Here is a 24,790-nt window from a genome sequence, read left to right on the forward strand (position 1 = left end):
GGTGCCGGGTGTGAGTCTGGCACTGCTGAAACAGGGCTTGTCATCCCCTCCCTCCCACGGGGAGCAGCTCTCCTGCACATCCCCCTTTACTCTCCAACCACAAGCAGGTACCAGCAGAAAACTGGGCAAGGAAGGAGGTTTTGAGGGATGGAGCAGAAAAGTCATTCTTTTCTTGCCCTCTTTTTTTGTCCATCTAAACAAGTCCCAATTCATATTTGGATGAGGGGTTTAAAGTGAATGAGGATATCCAGCGTCTCCTGTTTGTTTATTGCCCTTGGTGCTCCCCCAGCAAACTGCAGGTTTCCCCATTCCCTCCTCAGAAGCTGCATCCTGTCCCACGTGCTCCCAGCCTGCCCTCCCCCCAGCAAGGTCCACCCCAACCCCAGGGCCTGCCCTTTGCTGTGGGACACCCTCCTTTACACACTGAGCTTGGCTGAAGTGTTTTGGTGGAGCAAACAGAGCAAACAGCCCCAGACAGAGGCACAGTCACAAATCATGGGATCAGCCAGGCTGGAAAAGCCCTCTGAGACCATCAAGTCCAACCATCCCCCAGCACTGCCAAGGCCACCATTAATCCACGTCCCCAAGTGCCACATCCACAGGGCTTTAAAATCCCTCCAGGGATGGGGACTCCACCACTGCCCTGGGCAGCTGTGCCAGGGCAGGTTCAATCCCTGGGTGAGCCATTCGCTTAAGAGTTGGGCTTTGATGATCCTTGTGGGTCCCTTCCAACTCAGAAAGTTCTGGGACTCAGTAAACCCTTTCCATGAAGAATTTTTTCCTAATATCCACCCTAAACCTCTCCCCTTGGCTCAAAAGCATCATCCTTGCCAGGGAAGGATTAGGCTCTCCATAATTTTTATCTGTTTCATCCATTTTAGGCACCTCTGTCCTTGTTCTCCCGGAGCTCAGAGTTGCTCCTGCGGGATCTCTCCACTGGCTGTTCCAGAGGGATCTGCTGGTTCCCATGGGACCTGTGCTGGCTGCACCTCTGCCTGGAGGGAGAAGGTAAACAGAGAGCGAGGCGTTCACGGAACAAACGGCTCTTGGTACCGGGCGAGGGAAAATTATCTCACCAGAAACAGATAAAGGGAAGGGGAGGTTCGTGTGGTGCCAACCAGGCCTCTCCTGACTCCATCCGTGACGTAGGCGCTGCCTCCAGCTAAAAGTGCCCCGTGCCCTGGCTGCCTGCCCCACACCCGGCTCGGGGAGGCTCCTGCTCGCCTGGCACCATGTCCGTCACCATCTGCCAGTCCATGGGCTTCGTGGTGTCTGCCCTGGGCATCGGGGGCATCATCGCATCCACCTGCATGGACCAGTGGAGCACCCAGGACCTGTACAACAACCCGGTGACCGCCGTGTTCAACTACCAGGGCCTGTGGCGCACGTGCGTGCGGGAGAGCTCCGGATTCACGGAATGCCGAGGGTACTTCACCATCCTGGGGCTGCCAGGTAGGGCCCGCTGGCTCACAGGGCAGGGGGTGGGGGGCACCTGCCAGCAGCTCTGTGGGAGTGGCTGTGATGGGTGGTTTTCAGTGCAGAGCGGGAACCCCGAATTCCAGCCAGAAAGGATCTCGGGTGCTCCCCCGGTTTGGGTAACAGGTCCCTTGGAGAGACCTTCACCCAAGCCCCCTCCCGTGGCCAAGCAACTCTGTCCTAACCAGAGTGGGGAGGATCAGCAAAACTCACCCCAGCTGATTCTGGATCATGTTCCTGAGGTTTGTCCAGAGCTGCTCCGTGGGGCCACTCATCCCTTGCGCCGTGGGGTTGATTCCTCCTGCAGAATTCCAGCTGTGTGGCTTCCCACCAGAAGCCACTAATATTCTTGTCACTGGAGCAGATCCTTTCCTAAGAGGATATGTCACAGTTTGGCTCACAGTATTTCGGGACGGGCTAACACCACCAGGCTGGATTTCCCCCTAATTCTCCTTTGGTTCCAGTTTTCTTCTTCCACGGGAATCATTCCTGGGCTGGTTGTGCCCAGAGTATCTCGGGGTACAAACAATTAGGTTACAACAGGATTATCTGGGGGTTTTTCTTGCCTTAATACAGTGAGAAAAAAGGCACTTAGGCTGTTAACACCCATCTGGCCTCTGTGCTTTGACACAGCGAGGATGGAGGGAAAAGCTGCTGTCTGGTGTTGGATGTGCTGCAACATCCCAGAGCATGTGCCAGGGATGTGTTTTCCTAGAAGGAAACAAGCCTGATCCTGCCTGGACATCCAAAGAAGGGTGTTTGTGCAGGGCTTGTGTTCCATCACAGTCAGCAAAGCTGAGCAGCTTCCCCGAGGGAAAACTCGTGGAGCAAAGGGCAGGACAGGTTGGTAAAACTCGACTCCAGCAACTAATTACTGGTTTAATGGTTGGACTCGATGGTCTTAGAGGACTTTTCCAACCTTTATGGTTCTATAAAGAGATTAAAGTTGCCACATGAAGAATAAATTGAAGTGTAAAAACCCAAATCCTCCCCACACACAGATACACCCACAACACGCCGCAGAACCGCCTCAATTCTGCTGCTCTAAAAGCTTAAAATGACAAAAAAATGTGACTCCAAGGAAGAAGCAATTAAACTTTTCAAGTGTTCAGCTCTGGGAACTGCTTTAATCTTTGAAGAAACCAGACTAGTTGAGATTTGGGGGGTTTTGTTCTTTCCAAATATCTTTGTCGCTAAGCTCAGCATTACAGCAAAAAGAAAAAAAGGGATTTTTTTGGCAATTCCCAAACCTGCAGACTGGTGTCTATAGGGTGGGTGTTAGTTTTCTAAAATGGAAATGTTGGGGGGGTGGATTTCCTGCAGGAGCAAGATTTTCCTGCTTTGAGACAGGCTGTGGGAGTTCAGTCTGTTCGTGTCCCTGCCCGTGGCAGGGGGTTGGAATTAGATGGTCTTTGAGGTCCTTTCCAACCTGTGATTCCATGAATCTGTGATTCCATGAGTCTGGGATTCCTCACCTCCGTCCCGCAAGCTCCGTGGATCCCTCCCAGGAATGACAGAAATGAGCATCCTATCCTAAATATCAGGATTTCCAGGGAAACCATCACCTTATGGTGGAATTCCCAGCTGGGTTTGCCAGGTTTCGGCTGCCACCCACAAAAATGGGTTTAAAAGACCCCAAGAAAGAAATTTAAAAGACCCCAAGAAAGAAATGTAGAAGACCCCAAAAAAGAAATTTAAAAGACCCCGAAAAAAGAAATTTAAAATAAATCTGAATATAAAGGTAGGTGGGTGCCTGAACCCCCCAAATTTGCCATCTCCACCCTCAGGGCTGTGGGGGAGCTGTGGGAACATGAATATTTATGTGCTTTTTGTGACCGGTGTTATCAGCTCTGCCCTACAAAATGAGGTGGAATTTTTTCCTTTCTTTTTAATGAATTCTTCAGAAGTCCCCCCCTCCCTGCTCCCGTTTCCCCCTCCTGTTATAGATTGGCTGACACTTCCCAGTCTCTGGAGGAGCCACAAACCCACTCTCCCCATTGCTGTGTTTTATGGATTGGCTCCATCTCCCAGATCCATCTGCTCCTAAAGGCGTTTCTTCCCACCCACCACCAGCAAAGGGCAACTTTATCCCAACCAGAGTGGGGGGGAAATGAGGCTAAAAAATCAAATTATTAATTTAAGATATTATTTAAGAGCATCCTCCCCGTGTTTATTTTCACCTCACTCGCCATTAAACCCCCCTCTCTACCCACCCCATGGTTAATGGTTTGTCAGCATTTCCATTATAAACCCCTATTTATTATTCTGACAATGGCAATTTATATTGGGAACAATAGTGCCAGAGTGAATAAAAATAATAGGACTCTCACAAGCAGCGAGGTGACCTGAGCACATCGAGGAAGTTTTGCTTTCCAAGGGTTTTTCTGCCTCAATCCCTCGCTCCCCTAGCAAAGATTAAACCTGTCTTGCCCATCATCTACCTTCAATTTGGTTGGGAATTTTAATTTCAAATAGATGGAGGAAAAATCAAGATAATAGATGAAAATGAGAAATAACCCGGGTTCTTTGCTGCTCAGCTATAAACAGTCAGTCTCTGGTGGAATATGTCACTTGAGAACTGAACCTGCTTGCTCTGATTTGGCTTTCTCGTGTTGTTTTTTTGCTGCTGGTTTGCTGTGTGAGGGTCTGGAGGACACAGAGGGAATTTGAACACACAAAAAAGGCACAAATAGCCATAGCTGATCTCGGGCAAGGCTGGGAACTTCACCTCATGAGGAAATCAAGAGGCACCTTCTGCTAAAAGGAGCATTTTCCAGTTGCTTCCAAGTTTGCTAAACTGCAGGAACAAGGGCAGTGATTTTCCTGTTTGTTCTTGGTGTCCTTTTCCCAGCTCAGTGAACCTGCTTCAGCCATTTCTGAGGAGACAATTCATTCCCTTTCGACCCTTCCAGAAGGGCTGAGGCAACAAAGCTCTGGGGGCTTGAAACAGAGGAATATTTGTGCTTTTCCAACAGCAAGCTTTGAAAGCCTGAGAGCAGCCTGTTAAACTTCTCCAACCAGTAAAAATGTCCATGTTAGAGGGGTCAGAGTGAAACCAATCCCTGGGAATGTAACCATGACTTCTCTGTGACACAGCTGCTCTCAGGTGGCTGGTGAGAGAGGGTGGCAGAGGTGCATGGATCTTCCTTAGGAGAATTCCTGTCAAGGAATTATTATTAACATTGGCTTCTCTGCATTTCCTTCCTTCTGTATCCATGTTCTGACAAGGTTCTCTTTGAGTTCCTACAACCGACACACATTTTGTGGCAAACCCCTTGCTTTTGGAGACGGGGCATCCCACCAGCCAAGGAACAGCATCTCTGCTCCCTGGAACTCTTTCATGCCCAAAGTTTGTGAGGATGGGGGCTGTTGATGACCTGTCATAATCCTCCACTGGTGGTGGCCATAGGAAAGTCTCTTCCAAATTCTTTTTGCTGCTTAAAATCCCTTAACCCAGTCGAATTTCGAAATATCTGCGGGTAACTCCTGTAACCTTCTTGAAGCCTTGGGAGACCCAGTTTTGTGCACAGAAGGATTTAGGTGGCCCAGGTGGGCTGGAGACTTGCCATAAACCCACCAAGGGCATCCATGGGGCTGGGGGGGAGTTGTACTCCCAGCAGGAGCTGAAGGAGGTGTAGGGATGAGGGAAGAGCCAATGGGAGACTCTTGGAGGGGTCTGGGGCACCCCAACCCCCAGTGACACGTGGGGTGGGAAGAGGTGGCCGTGAGCTGGGTTCTTGTGTCACATTCTTACTGTTTTGTGCCTTCACACCATGCAAAGGTGAGAGACAGGTTAAAAGTGTTCTAAAGGATCTGGGATAAGGGCTGGAAGAGGAGCAAGGCAAGGGAGATCCAAGGGGCTGTGGAGATGTGGGGCTGGGATACAGCTCGTAGGCATCTGGGGCACAGTGCAGCTTCATGGGCCACCTCAAAGGACCCTCTGGACCAGCTGAACACCAGTGGGGTGGATCTGAGCTGGGATGGGGTCCTTCCATGACCCCCTTTCCCCACTGAGCTCCAGAAGGGCCGTTCAGCCCTTCTCCTGGTGGAGCACACGCTCCTGGGGCCCGCGGTTGTCACAGCAGTGGAGGGCAGGGGGAGAAGGGGGATTAGGGTGGGTTTGCCTTGGCTGGGTCTGGACAAGCTGGAACGGTGTGAACAACTGGCAGGGTGTGAGTTCTATTTGCAAATTTGAAAGCAAACATGAGCTGTAGGTGGTTTTTGTGGGAGAGGCAGCGATAACATTGCGGGGTTGCCATGGGCCCGGAACGGTCTGAGATAACGGAGAGTCGACGCCTGGGCAGATAAAACAAATGTGAGCTGAGAGAAAGGGGGTAGAGGGGAGTGGGCACAAAGCCCCCTTCCTTCCCCTGGTTTGGGTAAACCACTGGAGATATCCCAATAGCCATGGGAGCCCCGTTCTCTGCTCCTTGGAGAGGGAGCTTGGCCTTGGCAAGAGCTGTGTCCTCACCGAGCCCCTTCCCAGCGTTTCCACGGGACATGGGAAACCCTCTGGCCCAAGCTTTCAACCAGTAAGCTGGAGAGCAATCCATCCTTCAGCCACTCCTGGCTGTGGACATCTCCCACAGGTGGCTGGAGAGGAGCATCAGGTGGTGCTAAAGATGCTTAGACTTGTCCTACAGCTTTCCTATCACCCAACCACCTCTTGGGGTGTGCTCTGAGCCAACAGCCCAGGTAAAACTCCCAGCTGACCTTCTGTTCTCTGGGGAAATGGGATGATGAGTTTTTGCAAAGGGAAACATATTTTTCCCTGAGTGGTTCAGAAACAACCTTTAAAGCTAAGCTTAAAATCAGAATATCTGAGAGGGGCAGAGGAAATGTGCTGGGGAAGGGGTGGGATGGCAACGAGTTTGGGTTTTTTCTCCAGAACTTTGCTTCAACCAACCACTGAGGAAGGTGTTTGTGGGAGCTTTGACTTCCCACTGTTTCCAAGTGTGATGCTGATTAGAGAGTAAGAAAGAGCAAATGCTGGGATGGCTGGATAACACCTTAGCCAATATTTTTAGGGATGAGCAAACAGAACCCCCCCAACCACAATAACTCTTCCAAGATGACACCATGAGGAGAGCTGGGCGTGGCTGGGTGTTTGTCTGGCTCTTAGCTCAGGGCTGCAGCACGAGCATCATCACCAAAATTGCTTCTTCAGCTCCATTTTTGAGGGAGCAAACATGAGGCTTCAGTGGGGAACACACAACCCTGAGCTGGTTTATCTTCTTTGGAGACATGATTCAATCTGGCCCTCAAAATCCAAGCCAGGCTCATCCACCTGGGCTTTCCTGGAGACTGTTGGTGATATTTTTGGGTTGCTCTGGGGTTTAGGTGCCCCTGAGTAAGAGGGTGGAGGAGAAGCAGCATCTCACATCAACAGGAGGAGATTCTGTCCCCAAGGAAAGGTGTGTGAGGTGACAGATTGGGTGGCAGACCCTGGCTCAGGGCACATCCAGGGGATATCCCTCTTTCCAAGAGGTGTCTTGGGGGAGCAACGGAGCTTGGGATGAGAAATGGTGGAGGAGGAGAAGAAAAGATGGGCTTGAAGAGCTGCTCCAGCTACATCCAGCTGAAACCAGCAGGAAGGGTTTGAGGAAGGAGTGGTGGCTCTGAAAAAAAATAGGTTTGCCCTTTTAATTCTCCTCCTGTCCTTTGCTTTTTCCTCCCCAGGGGTTATTTGGAGCTGTCACCAGTCTCTGGGATCATTTCTCTGGGCAGTGTTGCACACTCAGGATGCAGGGTGGCCCCACCTTTGGGATAAGGGGAGGAATAGCTGTTCCTCTGACCTGGTTTGAAGAGGTTCAGCCTGGAAAAAGGGATGTGGTCTCTTACCTCCAGACTGTAAGAAGAAAGCAGGCGAGTCCTGGGGCTTGGGAAGGAGCAGAGTCATCCTGGAGAGCTGCTGAGCAGCATCAGGGGTAGGGTACAACCAGCTTTTCTGGGCTGGGACACAATTCTGGCTGGGAGACCACAAAGGATGAGATGAAGAACCAGCCACATTACTGATTTGAACCCTTTCTGTCCTCCTGGCTTCCAGGTCCTCCCCATCCCTAGTTGTCCCCCCAGCTTCTAGGTCCTCTCCAGCCTCGGTTTATCACAAAGATGAGCAGTGTTCTCATCCAAGGTGAGCAGTGTTAGCCCATGCCCTCTCCCTCACAGAGGATAAGCAGTTCCTGCCCCCTCTGGTTCTCAAGGGCTCCCTGCTGTGAGTTTTGTTCACCTTATTAGTTTTGCTGGCAACTTGGCACATGGCAGAGCCAGCCCTTCCTCTGACATAAACTTGCCAAAGTCAGTGAAAATTAGGAAATTTGAATAAAACTGCTGGAAGCAAAGACATCTTATGCCTGGGCCAGTGGTGGCCATGACTTGTGGCCACCAGCAATGGAATGGTGCTCTGGCTGCCCCAGCAGAGCCCAGCACATCTCTGTGTGCTGCCCACCAGCTTGCACAGCCCCACGAGCCAAAGGGGTGCCCTGGGAGGGAGTTCTCCAGGAGGCAGAAGCAAAATCCAAGGTGTGGTAACCCCGTTGTAACTCCTCCATGCACAGAAACAGCCTCTCCTCTCTTCCTCGTGGCTCCCACACGTGCTGATGGTGCCTGTGGCAGGGAGGGGGACCAGGACTGCTTAAAGTGGGAATTTATTTCTAGGTCAGGGCTGAAGGCAATAAGTGGAGAGGAGTATGAGATGGGGAGGGATGAGTGTGAAGTCTGGAAGGTCCTTGTAGCTCACTGTGCTCTGCTGGCAGTGGCACGGTGGGTTTATATGGCTCCTCTAAACCCAGCACTTCTCCCCTGTGCAGAGGAAATGAATTTCCTGCTTTTTATATCCCCACCCCTTTTCCAGGACCATCCTTCCAGTCAATACAGACAAGCACCCCAAAAAGGCCATTTCCCAATGGTCCCTGTGCTCTCCTTCCTCCCCTGAGGGTTTCAGTGGGGCCACGTGTTGGCTGCTGGGCTGTGGGCGGGTGGAGAGCTGGGCTGGAGGAGCTTTGCTGGGCTCTTGGTGCCTTGGGTTGTGCCATGATCAGCATCCCACACAACCTCAGCGATGCTCCAGGGGCCTGCAGGGAGCAGCCACGTCCTTGGGCTGAGCTGGTGGCCCCACACCCTCTCCCAGAGGCACCACTGGTGTCCCTGGTTGTTGTTGTTGGTGTCCCCAGTCGTCATCGTGCCTCTTGTGGGGACACCTCTGTGGGTGCTGGGGTATCGAGATCCCCTGTATTGGGCTCATGGCAAAAGCAGAGGGTGGCCTGGGTGGATTCTCCTGGGAACATGGTCCTTCCCTGTGCCAGGAAGGCAGGAGGAGCCCTAGGGGCAGCGCAGGGTTTCGGTTTGGGGCCGGCACAGGCCCCAAGTGGGTTACTCAACACTCGGCAGAACGTGGCTGCTCCAAGGGGGAAGGACAAGCACTCTGAAGGACAAAAGCTCATATCTGCAGCCCTGCCAGCACAAACCTCCCCAGCCAGAGTGAAACTGGACTATCTTGCAAAAACACTTTGAGCAAACAGCGCTCCACAGAAAGCATCTGATAAGAGCGGCCGCGTTCCCGTGGCTCGGGGAGAGAGGACCCAGCTGCTCCCATTAGTGCTGCTGCTCCCCCGGGCATCTCGCTGCTCTCCCGGGGACACACCATGTCCACCACCCTGTGCCAGGTCATGGGCTTCCTGGTGGCCTCGCTGGGCGTGGCGGGGACCATCGTGGCCACGGCCACGGACACGTGGAGCACCCAGGACCTGTACGACAACCCCGTCACTGCTGTCTTCCAGTACCAGGGGCTGTGGAGGAGCTGCGTGAGGCAGAGCTCCGGCTTCACCGAGTGCCGGCCCTACTTCACCATCCTCGGGCTGCCAGGTAGGGCTAAACATGCTCCAGGTTTGACCCGGGAGCTCTTCCTGTAGCTCTGCGCAGTTCTCATCCAAAAATGAAGCAGTAGGAGCTTCCCAAAGGAGTTATTCCTTTGGGAGGAATAACGTTTCCTTTGGGAGGAATAACGTTTCCGGGCCACTCAGCGTAAAAATGTGTGTGTGTATTTATTGCCGAAATGATACCTCTACTCAGTGGAAGTTACACCTTGGAGAAACTTGGAGCAACCCGGGGGTGATTTCTGGCTGAGCATCACAGGTTCAGGCATAAATCAGCCCAGCTCCGGTGATGTGAGGGAAGAGAGGGTGTTTAAACCCCCAGGGATTGTCCCTTTGAATGGGAACTCCTGGAAAACAGCTGCGTGGAACTGTGTGTTGGCAGAGAATAAAGAAAAGAATTGGTTTTTCCAAAGGGAAAACTGGAATTGGAGAAATCCACCTGCGAGCAGGAAGGGTGAGGAGCGGGGGAAGGCGTGTTGGGTCACTCCACATTACCTGGGCATGGTTGGTGCTGCAGAATCGATTGCAGGGGGGTGTAATTTTCCTGTTTGCTTGCCAATTTTACCCAAAGAGCTGGTTTTGCCCTCCCACTGCATGGGAGGGTATTCCAGTGCCCCTGGCCCATGGGAGAGGGGCAGCCAGCCTGGCCCTCCGTGCCAGCCTGGGAGCTCTGGTGCCAGCCAGCAGGAAACATGCCCTGGGAGTGTCTGTGGTGCCCAACTGCAAACAGGTCCCAGCAATAACTGCTGCCCACAGGCCTTCTGAGTGGATGTGGGCTCCAGCCCTGTATCCTCAGGGATGCCAACCTGGCTTCCCTCTGGGAAGCTTTGCCAAGGACCAGGGTTTGCTTTCTGAGGACAGCCCGTGACTGTCCCAAGGGCTGAGATGGGGTAAATGTGTCTCTGTGTTTCTTCAGGATTGCTCAGGCCACTTCTCTTCCATTTGGAGGAGCAAACCTGGTATTCAGAGTCCCTTTTCCTACGGCACCATTTGTTTTAAGGAATAACAAATATATTTATCAAACTATATATATATATACATGTTGTCACTATATATATCTTTAGAACGCTGTGTGGAGGCGATTGGTTTTCAAAGAGCAGTGAGACAATGGCAACCATCCTCTTGGTGTCAATTTATCTTAATCCAGATTTTACATTTTAAGTTATTTTTAGGTAATATGGCAAATATGCAAAGCAATATCACAAGCAATTTCTGTTGTGTCTTAGAGATATTCTGTCAGTTTGGATCTTTATGTGTCCATTTAATTGATGAATACCTTAAAACATAAGCAAAGAATGCCCCTGTTTGAATTAGGTTAACTTAAAGACTGTATTTTTGTTCCCTAAACTTTCTATATCCCATCAATCATTTGTCATAAAGTCAGATTTCCATTTTTTTTTTTCCAAATTTTGTATCAGCAACAGAAATGCAGGTGATTTTTACCTTAAATGACTTAAAGTTGTTTTAGCTCCTCACCTCTCACTACTCTGGGGAGAAAGAGGACTCTCCGGTTTTCCTTACATCTGGAAAACACAGGGATGCAAACTGTGCTTTCAGATCACTGGCATTTATTTTGGTGAAGAAACTTGAATTTTTGCTGTTCCCTGGTTGTGGGACACCACCCCTTTGTACAGAAATCAGGTGTGCAGATACGGAGCCAAGTTCTCCCCCCTCACGCAAAAGGTTTATCCCAAACCCCGGTGGTTTCTGTGCTTGCCCTGAACTCCAGGGCTCTTTGCTCCTCAGGCTATTTTTTTTCCTTACTCTCCTATTTTGTTTGTCTAAACCCTTCCACTCCCTGCTGTGGGAGGTCATTCACCTCTGTTCAGAGGACTTTTGGTGGAAACGCACTCGAAGCCTCAGTGCTCATCTTCCAAAGGGCTTCCAGTCCCAGGAGCCAAATGAAGAGGCCTCCATGCCATGGGAGAACTTTCTTCTCCTTCCCATCCCTTTGTGGAGATGGTGCCTAAGTCACTCTCATGGAGACAGGAATGGCTATTTGGCATTTCTTCCTCTGTGTTCCACTCCCTCCCCTTCCCAACAGCTCCTTTTCTATGGAGATTCACCAACGTGGACTTCGGTGCTCCAGCAAAAGCAAAACATCCTCGGCTGCCTGGCTTGGCCTCTTGTGTCATTCCATGGACACACCAGGAACCTGGGGACCAACAAGCTCTCTGTCAGATCTTGGCTTAGGGTCCCTTCTTGATGGGTTGCAAACACCTCATGATAACACCAAGGAACCACAAGGTCTGTAGGAAACACCCAGGAATGAAGGACCGTGTTAGGGACGAGGAGCTCCTTCAGGACCCCTGGATTATCAGCCTCTCCTGCCTGCCCTGAAACAAAGGCACTTGCAAAGGAACTTCAGGGGTTGTAAAGACAAATGAGATGGAGCTTTTCTTCTCTTTGCAGCTTTGTGCTTCCCATCAGGTGCTGCGGAACAACCTTTGAGGGCTGATAAGGCGTATCCGCAGCTCCTTGTTCTCCGCTGGAGAACAGCTAATGAGCTCGCACCTGGGGGCTGATGAATGGCAGATTGAAAATCCCCGGCTCGTTAGCACTTGTTATCGGCTGATAAGGGCAAATTGAGTCATAAGAGGCAGCCCCGGTGGGAGAGGGTGGTGTGTTCCCCGCCCGTGGGTGGCAGGGTGCCTGTTTCTGTGAGCCCACGGTGCCAGCGCTGCTGCTCGGGGTGCTGGTGCCTTACAGCACCCACCCCTGCCCTCCTGCCCACCCTGTGCGAAGCCAGCAGAGTCTGCTCCGTGCTCCCCGGGCACCCCAAGGGGTGGCAGCCAGGCCGAGGGAAGTCCCCGGGGCTGCAGAATGCTCTCCTTGCCCTTCTTACCCCACCACGAGCCCAGTCACCTTCCCTGGAGAGGGACAGTCATGCCTGGGGAGCATCAGAGCCGAGCCCAGGGCTGGGAGAGCTCGTGGGAGGGCAAGAGGAGGCTGCAAAGTGTCCCAGCCAGATCCCAACAGCCCTTGAAATGCTTTCGGCCCCCCCTCCCAGCGCTGCCGCCTCCCTGTCTGTGCTGGGGAGAGCAGAGGGAGAAGCGTCTGGGGCCAGCTCTGGATTGCAGGAAAGATGGGATATGTGCCACTTTATTAGAAAATCACCTTGGTATTCACATCCCCTTTCCCCCTCCACTTGTCTGTTTTTAAAGGTGCAAGTTTCTCTTTGATCTCCCCTTTATTTTTCTAGGGAGTCTTGAGGGGTTTTGTTGCCTTCAGCCCTCGGCTCCCTCAGGAATGACCCACCAGCATCCCAGCCTGCCTCCAGACAAGCATTCCCACCTCGTGGCAGCTGCTGGACAAACTCAGGCTGGGGGCATTTGTACGCTGTATTAATGAACATGGACAGTTTTATACAGGACTGTTACAAATCACCATGGAAGGGATATGGGGAGGGAGGTCGTGGCCAAAGTTTTGTTGGTGTGTAATGTTTGTCAAGATGATTTTCTTCTTCTCCTGTGCCATGTGCTTTCCTGTGGATCAGGAACATCCAGAACTGCGTTGGGAGCCATGCAGTAGCTGGAAGTATCATGGAGAGCTGGGTGGAGCTGTCTGCTTTCGTTGCTGCTTAGGGATTAAAAATAAGAGTGTTTTCTTAGTCAATTTAGTAATGAAACAATTCATGCTTCTCCCAGCTCCCCACTAACTCTTCTCCATGAATTTCAGCTGAATGAACCATGACTGATGAACATTCATAAAAAACCCTGTCTAAGCCATCAAACTCCTTGGGAAGCTGGGGCAGAGAGATAACAGAGATAACACTCCAGTGTAAACCCAGGGCCCGTTTGCCGAGGTTTTCTTCCTTAGTACTGATCTTTTCAGACAGAACCAGCCTTTAAAATGCTCCCAGGCTCTGGCAAGTCTCTTGTCAGTCACTGCCCGTGTCTCCCTCTGTTCCACAGCCATGTTCCAGGCCGTGAGGGCCCTCATGATCGTGGGCATCGTCCTGGGCATCCTCGGCCTCCTCGTCTGCATCTTTGCCCTCAAGTGCATCCGCATCGGGACCATGGAGGACTCTGCAAAAGCCAACATGACTCTGACCTCTGGCATCATGTTCATTGTTGCTGGTAAGTGGGTGGTGTCCCGTTTTCCCTGTGCCTGGAATTGAGGGTGGCCAGGTCTCCACGCAGCTGCTCTGGAGCCACCCAAAGCGTTGGTGCTCTCATGGAGTTATTGGCATCTGTCCTCCAGCTCTGGGCCTCCTGGGGTCAAGTGGTTTCTACCTCTGCTTAGTAAAAAAAAAACACCCCAGAAACCAGAAATTTGTATGGACAGAACAAGGAAGACTTGGAAAAAAAGCCCACAGATAGAAAGGAAAATATTTCTCTTAATTTGTTATATATGTGTTGTTGTCATGTACTATTTTATCCTTTATTTATATATCATATTTTTTATGAGTTTCAGGCTTTATACATAATAATTTTAGGAATAATTTTAGAAGTTTCATAGCTCAGCTATGAAGTAATTTTAAATACCTTGGGTTATCAGGAGGGCTGCAGGAATGCCCAGTGTTGCCCAACTACCTCATTTTAAATGCTTAACACATCACTTACAGGTTTTCCTACTTTCTTTTTTTTCTGAGATAGTAATCAAATCAAATCCATATCCTAATGAATGGAAGGAGAATGCCCCTATCTAAAATCCTTAAAATCCTAATGAATGGAAGGAGAATGCCCCTATCTAAAATCCTTAAAATCCCCAATCTCAGCTGGTGAGGAGCTGGGCCCCCATGTGCCTGGTGGAGCTGGCCCTTGGTCACACCTCTGCCAGCTGGAGGTTGTTTCTTCCCCAAACCAGGGGGAGAAGTGTTAAAGGTTTGCCCAGACCTCCCTGGTGCTGTGAGGAATTGTTTTGGGAAAGACCCAGAGGTCTTGGTGGGTGTAGGAATGATAAATAGGACTTTGGATGCCCAGGAGATCTGGAGTCCATATATCTGGGCCAAAAATCCAGATATATGTTCCTCCTTCCACAGTGTCCCAGGTCAGGCTGGATGGGGCTTGGAACAACCTGATCCAGTGAAAGGTGTCCCTGCCCATGGCAAGGGGTGGAATAAGAGGAGCTTTAAGGTCCCTTCCAATCTAAACCATCCTGGGATTCCATGTTCAAGGGTCCTATGAATCCCTCTGCTAAGGAAAACAGGGGATTGACATCCCTGCCAGGCTCCTCAGGGCTGGGCATCACCCTGAGCCCTTGTGCACATGGATGGAAGAAGGTCCCACCTCTTGAGGCTGGGCTGCCAGACCTGGCAATGAGCAGGTTGTGAACCAAATGTATCTCCTCTTCCATGGGGCAGAGAACCTGTTTTCCACTCAAAAAAATAATTCCTGGCAGGGAACCTTTTGTCCGTGTTTGTCACTGTAAAACAAACCTTTAACACTGAACTATTGGATATTTTCAGCTGCTGAAATGATCTGTTTGTTAAACTCATTTTCTGTGAGAAAACACATCAGGAGGAAGATTCCTGCTGGGCTGATTTGGGATTGTGGGGGGTGACACTGCATTCCTGCTGTCGGAATTGTAAATGCAAGGAAATCCTGGCAGAAAAGTGTAACGTGTTGTGTTGCTGAAGGACACAGAGCAGTGTCTCACCCAGCTTTCCAGAGCTGGAAGGTGCTTCCCCAAGGCCACAGGTGACTTTTGAACCGTGTGGGTCTCAGTGTGTCCCTCTCTCCTGTCCAGGCCTGTGTGCCATCACCGGCGTGTCCGTGTTTGCCAACATGCTGGTCACAAACTTCTGGATGTCCACCACCAGCATGTTCCAGGGGATGCAGAACGTCCAGAACAGGTGAGTGGTCAGCTGGCTCAGGGGGCTCCACGGTGGGGATCTCCCTCAGGGCTGCAGCCAGAGGAAAGGTCCATCTGGGAGGGCATTGGGATGGTCACAGGACTGGGAAGATTCAGTCCCTTGGGAGATAAAGTCTCTTACCTGCCCTGGAGATGTTGGCTGGGATGTCTCTGCTCCTGCAGCTCAAGGAGGAGGTGGGGAGCCCATTGAGGGACTTCTGGGCGCTCCTGCAGGGCTGGGGGAGGATGACAAGGCTCGGTGTGTTCTGGGGGAGCAGCCTGGCCCCTGCCCAGCCCTGAGCAGTCTCTGTCCCACAGGTACACCTTCGGCTCAGCCCTCTTCGTGGGGTGGGTGGCCGGCGGCCTGGCCCTCGTGGGGGGCATCATGATGTGCCTGGCTTGCAGAGGGCTGATTCCAGAGGAATCCCGGTAAGCTGAGCTGTGGGACACGTGGGAAGGTGCTGCCTGAAACCTTGACTGTTGGGGTAGCACCCAACCAGCCCAGGACTTGTCTGTGAGATCCCCATCACAACAGTTACTGTGCTGGTGGAATTACAGAACCATTTAGGTTGGAAAAGACCATCCAGTCCCACCATTAACCCAGGACTACATCAACTCCACCAATACATGTTTATTTACTTGCCCTTTTTGGGTCAAAAGGGACCATTTGCCTTCCCTGACTGTGTGACTTGCAAACAAATAGAGCAGGAGAGAGACCCTGACATCTAAAATTTGCAATGTGCTGGTGAAGTCAGGCCCATTAATTGCAGCTTCATTTGCAAGGTGCACAGCAGATCATTAGAAGGTGGGGGTTGCATCAGGTGACCCCTATGATTTATGCAGAATCATAGAGTGGTTTGGGTTGAAAGCAACCTTAAAGACCATCTAATTCCAACCCCTTGCCGTGTGGGACACCTCCCACCAGACCAGGTTGCTCCAAACCCCATCCAACCCAGCCTGGAACACTTCCAGGGATGGGGCAGCCACATCAGGTAGGACTTTGTACACCTACACAGCTGGTTCTTGTACGTGGGTCTTCACTCAACCAAGGAATTACTGATGAGAAGGGAATCATAAGTCCATGAAAACCAGGAAAGGGACTTGCAGTCTGTCCATGAGTGGATGGTTTTGAGGTCACTGAGTGGCTCCAAGTGATGATGAAGTTGCCTAAAATCCAGCAGCAAACAGGAACAGAGGGTGCCAGGTCGGGTGGTCCCAGACCCCCCAGTGCCTGATGGCACCTTTTGTGTCTGTTCCAGGTACAAAGCCGTGTCCTACAAAGCATCAGGACAGAACATCTCCTACAGAACGGGGCCCTACAAGGGCTATGAGCCCGACCCAAAGACCAGGAAGGGCCCAGGGTATGAAGAAGCTCCTCGGAGTGAGGAGGGAAGACGCTCCTACCCTTCCAAATACGACTATGTCTAGCAGACCCTCTGGGCTCAGCTTGTGCTCTCTCGTGTGTTTGTAACTTCAGAAGCAAAAAGTGCAGCAACCAAAGCAGTCTGTGAACAGGATTGTGTTTTCTGTCGTGTTTTCTACTCTGAGGTTGCATCCTGGACATCAGTTTTATTGGACTGCCTGCCACGAGGAGGTCTGTAACAAAACACTGCCTTTTGGTGCTCTCAGAGTAGAACATTTTGCTCCTGTTTTATGTATAAACTGATATCCAGGAGCGGTGCCTTGTGCCTTCTCCCAGTTATTCCAATAGTGAAAATTCCCCTTTAGTAATAGCTGTGTATTTGAAGTAAATTCAGCCGTGTCCCTTTGGATGTTCCCAATGCAAACAGACCCCACAGTCATGGAATTCTCCTCCCTGGTGACTGTTCCTGCTCAGTCACACCTTTGCTTTGCTGGTTGTACTGATCTGCTGGGAGATTTAATCTGATTTATGTTCCTTAGACATTTGCTGTAACCCGTGATACCAAAGTGTATTTATTTCTTCTGATCTCTCCAGGGAATATGAATAATCCATTGTTATTCCTACAACAGATCTTTGCTGTAACAGCTCCAAGCCTCTGTGTGTGACCAGTGTTCCTGCAGATGTCATCTTTAATGAGGCCAGGAGAGTTTCTCATTTAGAATTAATTAGTTACATTTGGAGCAGAAATCCCAGGGAGCATTAGATATTTAACTCCACACCCACACCAGGACTTGCTTGTGTTAATTCTTCCCCCAGTGATGTGAAGATTAACTCCTTGGTGGGATGTTGCCTCCTCCAGCCAAGCCATCAGAGAGGAAGTTGATTGGAAGGGGTCAGAGGAAGGGATGTGAGAGCTGAGGTGGGAGGGCAGAGCTCTGTGCTGTCACCTGGCTCCAGAGCACACCCTAACAAAGCTCTGCAAAGTGCCCGTGAGCAGAGCAAAGGGATGAATTGGAGAGAAAAAAGGGCTCCAAACCCTCCCAAGTGGCCACTTTGGTGGGCACCTGCAGGAGGTTTTGGCACCAGTCGTCATGGTTATCAGTTCTCTGCAGGAGTTCACTGGCACAATGGTTTTGGTGAAATGCTGGTGTTGGTTTGATGTTCTGGAGGGTTCAGAGTGGAGCTGAACGTCCCTCCAGAGCTGGGCCTTCAGCAGGTGAAGCTGCCACCAGGCTGGTGGCATCTCTGGTGGCTGGCAGAGATAGAGGCAGGCTGTGCTCCCAGTGGGCACAGTCTGGGTCCACCACCTCCACATCCATCCCTGCTCCAGGACCACCCCCTGTCCACAACCCCCAGGTCCCCACAGCCACCATCCCAGAGGCAAATCCCAGCAGGGTCCAGGAGGGGGGAAGCTGCTGCCCCTGGGGAAGGGCAGCAGCAGGAGGAGGAGGAGGGAACACCTGGGAGCTGATGGCTGGAGAGAGGTGGGAAGAGCTTCCATCCAACTCTTGGATGAAGAGCTCTTGGTCCCTCTCAGGCTGGACATTGGCCCCTCCTGCCACCTGGGATAAATCCCTGCTGGATGTCAGGGCTCATCCTCCCTTTCCTACTACTGATGGGTTTGTTTGAAGGATCTGTTTTTAAAGGTGAACAATTCAGTTTTGCAGAGGTAAATCCTGTTCTATCTTAAAAACCTTGACATTCTTTTCCATGGTTTTATCTCCACTCTCAGTATAAACTTAGATTTTTCTGCCTTTTTTTTTTTTATTTTTTGCATGCTGGATTTATTTTTTGGCTTGTTTGTTTTGTTGGTTGTTGTTTTGTTTTTTTTTTTTACGTGAATATTAAAAAAGAAAAATCTTATAGACCAAAATCACTGTTTCCAGCTGTTTCCATTTGTTCTGTCCTTGTCATGACCAACATCTCCAACCTTCTTGCTCAGGTAAACTCCCCTCAGCTTTGGATCCTGCGGGTTCTTGGGAGGAGGATGGACAAATATGGGGAATTGAGGATAAAAATTAAAGATTAGGGTGTGGTTTTTTCCTGTTAGTCACATGCTGAGACAAAATCCCAGAAAATCAGGTGGAGAAGCATCAGGGGACCCCAAGTCAGTGAGGTGCTGAAGTCAGAGCTCCTTTGCTGGGAGCTCTCTGAGGAGCAGAGCTCAGTTTCAAGGCAGAGATTAAACACTTCCAAACACTTCATTGTTCTCAGGAGGGAAAAAAAATTGCTGGTATGTTCTCAGCTCCACTGGAAAGGGGCTGAAAAGCACGGGAATGTTTAATTTAGATAGGAAACATACAAGTGGTGGTGAACTGAAGGTACACAGGGGGATGGAAAGGGAGGGAAAACCCCCAGGAAAAACTGAAATGCAGGTTGAGGGCTGTGTTAGAACTAAAAGCATCCCAAGGAAGCAGCTTGGAGAGTTACATTTTATTTTTATGCAGCACAAATTCTCCAATAAATTCCCTGAGCTGGTTCTCCCTGGGCTGCACTTGGATGGGTGGAGATGACAAGAGTGTGGGCAGGAGCTGAGGCAGACCTGGATCCAGGAATTCCTGCCCTTGGAAGATTTCTAATCTTCCGGCATCACTTTTCATTTCCCTCAGCCCAAAACTCGCAGGATGGAATATTTCAATGCAGGAAACGTCACTGGAAAAAAAAACCATTCCAAAGGGGAGAATCCTTTCTTGCTGAGCCTGTCTGTGGTGTGACCACTCCTGCTGTGACACTGCTCCTGTGTCCATGGTGTGACCAGTCCTGCTGTGACAATGTCCCATGTTTGTGGCTGGAAAGGGCCTCATCTCCTGTGGCACCTCGGGGAGTGTGAGGATCCTGCTCTGGAGAAGCTGCACCCCCAGCCCTGGAGCTGCTCCTCCTGCCCAGGGAGAACTTGGGGCTTGGGCTCTGACTTGTTGGAGCAAGTCCAGAGGAGGCACCAAGGGGATCAGAGGGATGGGGCAGCTCTGCTGGGAGGAAAGGCTGGAGAGTTGGGATTGTTCAGCCTGGAGAGGAGAAGCTTTGGGGTGACCTGATTGTGGCCTTGCAGTGGCTGAAGGAGCTACAGGAAAGACTGAGAAAAGACTATTTCCAAGGGCCTGGAGTGACAGGACAAGGGGGAATGGCTTCCCACTGCCAGAGCAGGGTTAGGTGGGATATTGGGAAGAGATTCTTCTCTGGAGGGTGGGGAGGCCCTGGCACAGGTTGCCCAGAGAAGCTGTGGCTGCCCCTGGATCCCTGGAAGTGTCTAAGGCCGGGTTGGATGTGGCTTGGAGCCACCTGGACTAGTGGAAGGTGTCCCTGCCCATGGCAGGGGGTGGCACTGGATGGGCTTTAAGGTCCCTTCCAACCCAAAGCATTCTATGATTATGTCATTCCCTGTCTTGGGACATGGACCTAAATAGCCCAAGGGGAAATCTCTGGGTCTTTACTGAGGACAGAGTTCCCATTTCCTCTGTAGGCTGAAAAAAAAAATGAGACTACCCTAATTATTTCTTGGTCTTGGCGAACAAAGGGAGATCCAGAAGCACCTCCAGGATGCCCCAATGCCTTGGTGGCAGCTCATCATGTCCCAGGGCTGTTTTGTCCCAGTGTCCACACACAAAGGACAAACCCCTCTGTGCCAAGTCCCCAGCCTGTGGTGCAAAGGGACGGGGACACTCGGCCCATGGGCTGCCCCTCACCCCAAACACCACCTCTGCCCCCCACACTGGGCTCTGCAGGGGGACCTGCCACCCCAAAAGGTGTGAATTGGGCTCTGCAATCCATGCCCAGAGGAGCAGGAGCTGCTGGAAGAAGCTGCTGGCAGGAGCAGCTCTGGGAGGAGCCCGGTGGCTCCAGGCTGGGAGGAGCAGTCCAGCACTGGCTGGGCTGAACTGGGCTCACTGGTTTGGCTGATGGGACAGCACCCAGGAGCTCTGAGCCTCTGGAATTCTTCTGGCTGAAGAACTGACACAGAAGCCAGAGACTGCAGATCTCCTGCCCTGTCAGCAAACCCAGCCTTGCCTCCTGCTGCTGACCCCGGGGAGGGAGGGAACACAACCCCCTCAAAACCTGCTATTTTACCTTCACTGAGAACAAACTTCAGGGCAAAGGATGGTTTTGGTAGCACCTGTAGAGCCAAGTCAGGGCAATCCTGATCAGTGACTGATGTGGTTTTGTCTCCATAAATTTGATCATCCTCTGACAAACACATCTTAGAGGAGCTGATTAAACACAGGCTTGTCCACCAAAGCCAAGGCTGCAAAGCCTGGCTGCATTTTCTGCCAGCACAGCTCTCTGTGGGTTCTTGCTGAGCTCCTGCACCATTTCTAAGGGTGTGAGAGCAGATTTGCATGGATTTGGAGCAAGGGAAGCAAAGACACGCATCTGAAGCTACAAATTGGACTAAGAGATAAGAACTCTCCTGAAATCTATATGCAATTAAAAGCCCAATCTTCCTTCCTACAGTGACAAGGTTATTGCTTTTATGGAGCTGAACAGAGATGGATGAGTCCATGGATTAATAGGACTAAGATTTATGACACTGTGCTTGCCCCAAATATTCTGGGAGAATAGCTCTCTGGGTGAGATATTCCAGCTGAATACATTTGATAGGGTTTTTCTTTTCCTTTTTTTTTTTTCTTTTCCCCAGCTTGGTACTATTTGGGAGAGTTGTGCTGCATTCAGAGCTTGTTAGTGCTGTGGGTTGAATATTTACGACATTCACAATTTATAAAAGTATTGCCAGGAACTGGAGCCCCAGTAAGAAAAAGTCATTGAGAAAAACAAAATACCAACTATATTATTTTTGAAGAGCTCGAGACTCCAGTGGCATTAAACTCTCAACAAGGGCCTGAGCAGTGATTTTAATGTAGCTGTGCTGTTTTGTCCCATGGGAAGAGGGTCGTGCTCCAGGGATGTCCCAAATGTTTGGCTCTGTTACAGCACCTGGAAGCTGTTTTTTCAGGAATCAGCTGGGACAGCAAAACCAACCCTTCAATTTGGCATGGCAGTGCAAAGGTTTCATTTTTTCCCCCCCAGAAAATCACTGATCTGGGTGATTTCTCCTTCATTAAATTGGCTACTTCTGGACTTGTTTTCCTGTTCCCAGAGAGTCCAGGGAGGATAAAGCCAAAGGAGTCACTTCTGGCAGGAGAAATGAGGTGTCAGAGTTGGTGGAGACCCTTGAGCAGCCTCTGTGCTGAGCTGAGCTGGGGACAAGGCTAAAACACGAGGAGGAAATAAAAACCTGGGGGAATTTAGGGAGAGAGGTTTGAGGCTGGAAGGGCTGGAGTTCCACACCTGGGGAGGGGACACCGGGCAGGGCACAGGGGGGAGGACTGGGCTGCTGGACTGAAGGACAGGGAAAATGGGGAAAACACGGATATTGGACAGGCCCTGCTCCTCCAAACCTCCCAGGACGGGGGGGCTGCAGCATCCAGCAGCTCAAAACCTTCAGGGCTTGTTTTGGGCCAGGCTGGAGGGGTTTGGGGCAACCTGGGAGAGTGGAAGGGGGTGGGAACAGGAGGAGATTTAAGGTTCTCCCAACCCAACCCGTCCTGGGATTTTATGACTTTGAGGAAGAGCCTCTGGGTGTTAAACATCCCCCTCTGCCTGCCCTATGTCTCCTACCCCAGCCTGGAACTCCCTCCCTTCCACACCCAAACCCAGGGGAAGTTTTCCCCCACTTTTCCAGGACATCCTGGACTTGGTGTGGAGAGCGAGAAGCTCTGAAGCACCTCAGACATGCAAACTGCTGGGAAAACCAATTTAAAAATGATTCTTGCCCTTGCTGGCAGGTGAATATGCCCTGGGCAGGGCACCTACCTTGGCACCAACTTTGCCATGTTGTCCAGGCAGAACAGCTCCTGCTTCCTGCCCTTTTCCTGCCTGATTTCTTTCGGGGAGAAGTTCATTTTCCTGCTACTTTTGGATGGTGACAGCACTAACACCCAGCCTGGGTTTCCTGTTACCCCTCTCCCAACAGCAAAGGCTTTTTGCTCCCTGCACCTGGAATTTTTTACAGGTGAAAAGGCATTTTCAGCATCTTTGTGGACAGTTTTGTGGAGGGTGTTTTCCTTGTTCAGAGAAATTAAGTTAATCGTGCTTCCTAATATTCAAACCCACCTGGAAATTTTGGAAATAGGGACGGGTAGAACTGATCCAGGAGTGGGTCGGAAAAGAGAAGGGGGGAAATGGAGAAGTGCCAGTTTTCCTGTTACATTGTCCAAAATGACCTAATTTCAAGGGAACAAGCTCATAAATGCGTTGCTAGAAATGTAGGAGAGAGAGAGAGAATTGGGAAAATGAACTTGATTTTCACTGATCAGCCGGGTCAGGGTGGTGTGGTCACGTTCACACTGCAAAAAGTCATCTCTGGGTTGGAATTTCCCCCAGTTCAAGCAGGAAAGGAGGGACGAGATGGGAGCTGGGGCTCACTCAGTGCATTCAGAGCAGGTTCCTCCAGCAGCAGAAAATGAGACTTTTTCCATCCCCTTCCAGAGCAAAGGCAAAGAGAGACACGAGGAGAAGGAAAGCTGAGAGAGCTCCGGGAGGGTTTGGCTGATCCTCTGGGGCACAGGGGATGATCCTCTGGGGATGTTCCTGTGTTGGACTTGCTGGTCCCGGTGGGTCCCTCCCAGCTCCGATATTCTGGGATCCTGTGGAGCAGCTGCTGCCCGTTCCTGGGCTTGTGGCACCATCCAGTGGCTGCTGGCAGAGCACTGTCACCTCCCTATCCCCTCCATGTGTCCCCTCCCCGGATTTCCGGAGCATCCTCGGACTCTCAGCCGGGTCCTCCAGGGAGGAGATCGCCAGGGCACCTCACAGAGGACCCTTTCTCTATTTCCAAGCTCTCCCCAAATCCTCCTGCTTCAATTTTATTTTCACTTCGCCAGGTGAAGGCCTGGAATTTCCTTTTCGTTGAAAATAAGGGCATAAGGAATAAAATAATAATAAGGAAATAAGGTATAAAATAATAATAAGGAAATAAGGTATAAAATAATAACAGGGAAATAAGGAAAAAATAAGGGGAAAAAAAGGAATTAAAAAAAAAAAAAAGGAAAAAAAAAATCTTCTCAATATTTGTGCTGGACCTTCCATGGGTGAAATCTTTGTTAATTTTTTTTTCCTCCTGTTAAAAAAAAAATAAAAAAATTAAAAAAAAGCTATTTAATTCTGACTCTGCCACCACTTTAATTACATCAGCTCTCCCCATAAATTGAGGTTATGTTTAAGTCCTGCTTTAGTAATTCAATCATTTTGTCATTGCATCACTCCAATTATCTCCAGATTTGTTCCAGAGACCTTTTCTCCAGCCGATTCTCTGGTGAACAGACTCGCTGTTTTGTTCCCAATGGCATGAATACTGATTTTTTTTCCCCCCCAAAAAGAGGGTGAATGGCAAAACTTTAGGGAAAGGGCAGATGTCTGCAGCTGGATGAGGGGCCAAGGGCTGCAGGTTGGAACTCCCTGTGCCCAAACTGTGCCCCTGCTGACGGGCAGGAGCTGAGCAGAAAGCCCTGCATGACTGGGGTTTTTTATTATTTTAATGGAAATTATGTCAAACCCCCTCCCTGTGGCCCTTTGGCACAGGATCCCTGGTGGGCTGGATGCTTTGGGCGATGCCAAGCTCACAGCTGGGAAGGGTTTCACCCCCTGGGTGGTCCCTGTGCCCCTGATCCAGGTGTTCTCCCACCACGGATGTGGCTTTTCCTGCAGGGAAAAGCAGGTTCAGTGGCAGTCCCAGGGCATGGGGGTGGCACAGGGGGGCAAGACACCCACCTGTGGTCTCCTCTGGTTTCCTCCTGCTCAGGGGGGTTTGCTGTGCCCTGGGCAGGTCCCCTGGCAGGGTTGGGCACTCAGGGTGCCCGTGGATAAAGCCACCAGTGGGCACAGCAAGGAAGGACTTGTCCCACTGAAGCCCCAGGAGGGGGGTGACACAGGGACACTGCTGGTGCTCACCAGTGTTGCCTAAAACCAGCCAATTTTGAGCACAGAAAGGCAGAAAACAGCTCTTTAACTAAGGGGCCTTAAATGCACAAAGGTGTACATGGGCCTTCACAATTTTTATAGTTACATTTAATTACAACACCTGGACATGTGCTCGTGGTTACACCCAGCCCCCAACCCCACCCTCACCACATCTCCCCATTTTGGGTCAGTGGTCCCAAAACCACCACCCCTTCATCCCCATCCTCCTCTTCATTGTCTCCTCTGCCCTCCTTGGAACAGCTTCAAGGAGCTGAACTTCAGAGTGTAATTACTGCTCAGAAGTTTTGACTTGGTTCTATCCAGTAAT

General features: G+C 50.8%; 1 protein-coding gene across 2 annotated transcripts; it reads left to right on the forward strand.

The window, feature by feature from the left end:
- The first annotated feature begins 1,232 nt into the window (after window positions 1-1,232).
- On the forward strand, window positions 1,233-16,863 carry CLDN18 (claudin 18). Of its 2 annotated transcripts, none has more exons than XM_032697925.1 (5): window positions 1,233-1,452; window positions 13,265-13,429; window positions 15,042-15,147; window positions 15,465-15,575; window positions 16,406-16,863. In XM_032697925.1, exons 1-5 carry the CDS (start codon window positions 1,233-1,235, stop codon window positions 16,572-16,574), a joined length of 771 nt encoding a protein of 256 aa, XP_032553816.1. In that variant the 3' UTR covers window positions 16,575-16,863. The 2 variants fall into 2 exon arrangements, with proteins under 2 accessions (XP_032553816.1, XP_032553815.1); XM_032697924.1 differs by lacking the exon at window positions 1,233-1,452 and adding an exon at window positions 9,120-9,339.
- Window positions 16,864-24,790: the final 7,927 nt, after the last annotated feature.

This window comes from Chiroxiphia lanceolata, chromosome 10 (genome assembly GCF_009829145.1).
Source record: "Chiroxiphia lanceolata isolate bChiLan1 chromosome 10, bChiLan1.pri, whole genome shotgun sequence".
Classification (NCBI taxonomy): Eukaryota; Metazoa; Chordata; class Aves; order Passeriformes; family Pipridae; genus Chiroxiphia; species Chiroxiphia lanceolata.

Excerpts from the sequence above, each read along its gene's own strand:
- CLDN18 (XM_032697925.1), top strand. The coding sequence starts at position 1,233 with ATGTCCGTCACCATCTGCCAGTCCATGGGCTTCGTGGTGTCTGCCCTG. Across the intron at positions 15,148-15,464 it reads ATGCAGAACGTCCAGAACAG|GTACACCTTCGGCTCAGCCC; the intron begins GTGAGTGGTCAG and ends TCTGTCCCACAG. Across the intron at positions 15,576-16,405 it reads CTGATTCCAGAGGAATCCCG|GTACAAAGCCGTGTCCTACA; the intron begins GTAAGCTGAGCT and ends TGTCTGTTCCAG.